General features: G+C 56.4%; 1 protein-coding gene across 1 annotated transcript in view; it reads left to right on the top strand.

The window, feature by feature from the left end:
* The first annotated feature begins 996 nt into the window (after nt 1-996).
* The window catches only part of CA4 (carbonic anhydrase 4), a 9,210-nt gene continuing 5,104 nt past the window's right edge, over nt 997-5,102 (top strand). The window contains exon 1 of the mRNA XM_019636685.1: nt 997-1,231. Coding sequence (XP_019492230.1) covers nt 1,174-1,231 — 58 coding nt within the window. The 5' untranslated portion in view covers nt 997-1,173. The remainder of the gene's footprint in view (nt 1,232-5,102) is intronic.

Here is a 5,102-nt window from a genome sequence, read left to right as displayed (position 1 = left end):
ACCAGAAAACCAGGGCTTCCTGTTGATGAAGGGGGCCCAAGCCCACTGCCTGGTTCCTAGTACCTCTTCCCCACCCAAGTCTGAGCTTCCCAATCTCCCACGGAAGCTCCCACCCCATGTGGGACACACGGTACCTAGAGCCATGAAGGAGACTAGAGGCATGGCAGCAGGGGGGCCAAAGCCAGGAGAGGAAACACCTCTCTCTCTGACAAGAGCTAGCTTCCTCTCTCTGGGGACCCACAGCCCCATTTTCCCCAATGCTGGGGCCTCCTTCAAAGGCACTTTCCTTTCTCTAAATTCATCTGAAGATTCTGGCAAATGAGAGAACTAGGGGTTCATTCAGACCCCGGCTCAATAGGACCCAGCCCCTCCCTTCTGACCGCATAAATTTTCTCTCACTGAGCCCCTTGGCAATCCTTTGCAATTTCTCAATTCTGTCGCTGTCAGCCCCCTCTGCTCTGGCCATCACATAAACACGCACACAGTAATTTAGGGACATCTTCACTGTGTTGGAAAGGGGTCTTTGGTCGGCTTGGGAATTAAGTTTGGAGGATACATGAAAGGAGATGATACAGAGAATCAGCAGCCACCGGCTGGGAGACAGAAGCAACCCTTCTTTTGGGGGACAGCGGATTCAACAAACACCATCGCACATCCCTCAACCTCATCATGCCTCTAAGACTATCTCCACCGCCCACCAGCATCCCAAACCCCAGGCCCCGGCGGTCTGCTCCCTAGGCGACTGGGCTGCGTGGTGGTCTGCACCAAAACGATGCAAGTCAGGAATCCGGGACATCCACCCTTGTGTGGGTCAAGTACCTTGCGACGTTGCTCCCCTGTTCCCAAACCAGGGACCAAGTGCGGGATGGGGAGAGGTGCGACTGGGGGTGGCGGAGAGGGCGCTTCTCTGAGGGGTGAGGACGCAGAGTCGGTGAGGGGGCTTCGCGCATAGTGCAAGGTGGGAGGGGGTGGAGTGGAGGATTTCAGATCAGAGACAGGACGCGGGGAGGGGAGGCTCCGCTAAGGGGAGGAGCCGCTACCCGCGCCCCGCTGTCGGGGATCCCTCCCGTCGCGGCTCCGCTATAAAATCCCGGGCCCGCCTGGTCGCGGCACCCGCGGCGGCCTCCTCCGAGCGCGACCCCCGGCTTGGAGGCGACTTTGCTCCTGCGCAGGATGCGGCTGCTGCTGGCGCTCCTGGCCCTCGCCACCGCCCGGCCCTTGGCCCGCGCAGGTGAACTCCTGGGCTTCGGCCCGTGCCCCTCGGGTAGCCGGCTCTGCTCCCCAACCCCGCGCCCCTCGCCCAGGCTGCGCCCGCTCGCCGCCAGTGCGCGCGGGCTGCGCGTCGGTCCGCTCGGAACGGCTTGCGCGCCCGGCGCGGCGAGGCTGCGGGCGGACGGGGCGCGTGAGCGGGCTCGTGTGCGCACGCGAACGGCCACTGTGGGGCGGGAGGAGCGTGGACACGCGTGTGCGCGGCGGCCCTGGGCGAGAACAGCGTGCGAGTGGGTGAGAAGGATGCTTCTCTAGCCCGCTCCGACACACGCCTCGGTTCCTCGCCCTTCCTGGCGTTTCACCGGGTTCTAGTCCTCCTCAGTTTGCCGGTGGGTCGCTGTCGGTCCTGCCGGGGCTCGGTGCTGGGTGACTACCCCCCACTCCAGAGCAAGGGCAACACATTGGGTGTGGTGGGGCCCTGGCATCCCCACTTCCCACCCTGGGTTCCTTATCCCCCGAGGCGGCCAGCTCCCTTCACCTCCCCGGCTCCCAGCGCTGGATGGGGAGCCTGGCGGGGGGCACCCGGAGACCGGAGGTCCTGGCCAAGCCGGTCTTTCTGGCCAGGGTGATTTTCGTTTAAAGATTAATGGTGAGGCCAAGCTCTTAATTATTCGCCTAGGTGGGAGGTGGCAGGAGAGGCGTGTTAATATTTGATAAGGAACTGAAGGCGCTTCCAGCGGCTGGGGACAGGAACCCGGGAGTCACCTTCTCTGTGACCCTACAGGGGACCATCTTCGCAGGAAGCCCGGGCTCCCCTCCGCCCCCTGCCCCCCACCCCCCACCCAAGGTCCCTGGGGTCCTTCTGGCCAAACCTCTTCTCCAAGATGCTCCTCCCTTGGAGTCATGGAGTGAAGGGTGAGGGTACCGGAACAGCAGAGAAGGACAGAATGGGTACAGGTTGGTTGCAGGAGAGACTTGGCTGGCCGGTAGGGGTGGGGCGGTGGGGGTCATGAGGGGAATCGTGCAGCAACTGCCTCTCTCTAGGAGACGAGGAAAGAGAAAACGCAGCGGAGGTGGTCAGAACAGGCCTCCCCAAGATGTGCCAACTTGGCATATGAATTATTTTGAGCTGAAGGCAATAGGGAAATTTCTACCTCTCCCTTGAAGAATTTAAATTGGCTCATAATAAGAGTTATTACCAGAAATAACTTTTTTTTATGACCAATCTGTAGGGTGGGGCAAACTTCGAATTACTGAACACCTGCTCTTTTATTGTTTTGTGGATGAACTTTCTCCCCTCTGAAGCCCCAAGGTCTCACACCTCATCCTTAGCTCAGGATGTCATATACACTTCATTTTCCCTTTTTGTTTCTGAACCGCTCCTGTATGTGGGGTCCTGGCACACACATAATTAAGTTTGGTCATTTTCTCTTGTTAATCTGCCTCATGTCTATTTGATTATTAGACCAGCTGCAAGAACCTAGAAGGATCAGGGACAGTTTCTTCCTCCCCCACAATAGGATGTGAAGGTTTTTAGTTATAGAGTTGGACGTTTGAAACCTGCTTAAGCAGCTGGGCTTAGTAGAAAGAGAAATGGTTTGCAATTAATTTGGCCACTTTGTAGCTGTGTGGCCTTAGGCAAGTCACTTAACCTCAGTTTTCTCATTGACAAAACAGGGATGGTAATTCTAATGTCAGGTGTGGTTTTCAGAATTCAAATGAGACAGTGTGTGTCAGTGCTTAGTGTGGTGCCTGGGTGGCACATGGCAGATGATGGCTATGATGGCTTTCTACCACTGGCCTGGGGCCAGCCAGCCAGGAATTGATTACAGCTGCCCCCTCACACAAGCTGTGCTCCCCTTAAGGCCTGAGGCTTTCTGACTGGGAACTGCTGAGGGACCTGATGCCTTCCTCCACCCACTTCATCCCCTAGGAAACTTGAGGCTGGAGAGGAACCGGCTGTACATTAAAGTCCCCAGAGCATCTGCTGCTCTGCAGAAAGGGAGGGAGAGGATATTGGGGGCCACTCAGAGTCCCAGACCTCTGTCCAGGAGTTGCTGAGACTGACTGCCCAAGACATACTTGGTTTTCAGGATTGCTGAGCTGGTTTTCAGGATTCCTCCCTCCCCCCACCCCCAGAGTGGGAGGGTGGGGTGAGCAAGGTCCACCAAGAACAGCTTTTCTAGTAATTTCTAAAGAAGGGTGGGGTGGGGTGATGGGTAAGTAAACGATGGGGGACAGTGGCAGGATGATTGGCAATGGTTGTGAGGACCCTGACTCCATCTCTGGTTAGAACAGGTGGGTTAGTGGAACCTGGAGACGAGACCTCTGTGTAGCCCCTCCCCTTCCCAGGCCCTCTTGGAGATGGCCTAAGACAGCGGAGTGGGCTGGTAATCATCTGCAAGGGCAGCCCTCTCATGAACAAATACAGGAACCAGAGCTGGTCTGTGACCTTGCCACTTCTTGCCTGAAAACCAGTACCCTACCCTCAGCCCACGGACATAGACTTGACTCTTGGCCTTGGCCTCATCAACATTATGTTTTCTTGGCTCATGCCTCCTGAAAAGAGTAGTTACAAGAGCATTCAGCCAAGCAGGTCAAAAGTTTCTATGATTAAGACAGTGGATCAGAGGTTACCATTACAATCCCAGGAGCTGTAGCCAGAGGCTGGAAAGAGCAAATTCCTAAGAAAAGCTCAGCCTGGACCAGATGGGCCCTGGGGAGGCTCAGAGGGGGTTCCATCCTTTAGAGCTGGCCCCCCAGGACTCCCCAGGAGTGGCTTTCCCTTGGACCTCCAGTCCAGAGGAGGAGCCAGCTTGACCTTGGAAGCCTCATCTGCCTTCAGGACCTCTGAGAGGTGAGGACACAGGAGGGTTATAACAAGGAGGGGATCACAGGTGCAGATGACCTCCCACCCATCGTCTCCTCAGACACTAGCTCCTTCTGCCTGAGGGAGAATGTAGGGCTCAGAAAAGTCAGCGAGTCTCCTGCAGAGACTAAGCAAGAAGCAGAGCTGGGGCTGGAAGCCAGGTGAACGGGCTCCAGCTTCACAGCTCCTTCCATCTGCAGAAAGGGGCCTAGATGCGACGTGGCCCTCTTAAAGAGTTGACCCATATGGGGGTTCTCAGATGCAGCAACTCACACGGGCAGGAAAGCCCTGTCCAGGGCAGGCTGGAGTGTCATGGGGAAGTCACTCAGGGACTGTCCATCTCTGAAAGAGGCTGGCTGTGCTGGCAGGGTAGGTGAAGCATCTGATCCAGAGCTGGGGAACTCGAAAACCCAAGGTGGCTCTGAGGGTCTGAGTGAGAGGGTGCCCAGTTTTCTGTGGGTGCTCACTCTCCTGGCCTCGAACCCTTCCTCCCACCCCCTACCAAGAGCCTAACCTCATGGATCCCTCCCCACCTTGTCCTCATTCCAGGGACCCCAGAGGAGGTGGAGTTAGAAGCAGCCCAGGCAAGAAAGTGGGGGTGAGGAGCAAGGGTATACTCAGAGTCCTCGACTCAGGCTGAGTGGGAAGCTGTGCTTTTCTTAGGAATTTCCTCATCCCTGAATTCTTTCCAACTTGGCTTTGGCCATCTGTGCACTGATAGGAGGCCAGAGGGAGGAAGGCAAGGGGAAGGGAAGGGCTCATCAGGGACTTAGTCCTAAGTTCCAGGCTACTTGGAACACTCCTACCATCTCTCAGTTAATCCTCACAGCCCGATGAGGTGGGCGGTATTAGTTCCATTTTACAGATGATAAAAGTGAGGCTTAGAGAGATTAAGTGACTTTGCTCCTAAACCAACAGCTCCTATGTAGCCCAGCCAGAATTCTAGCTCTGGATCAAATGCTTTGTCCACCCTGCTGGCACAGTCTCTCTCTCTCTCTCTCTCTCTCTCTCTCTCTCTCTCTCT

The sequence above is a fragment of the Hipposideros armiger genome, unplaced genomic scaffold (assembly GCF_001890085.2).
Source record: "Hipposideros armiger isolate ML-2016 unplaced genomic scaffold, ASM189008v1 scaffold_29, whole genome shotgun sequence".
Lineage (NCBI taxonomy): Eukaryota > Metazoa > Chordata > Mammalia > Chiroptera > Hipposideridae > Hipposideros > Hipposideros armiger.
Note: the sequence above shows the minus strand (reverse complement) of the source record. Positions and strands in the feature narration are given on the sequence as shown.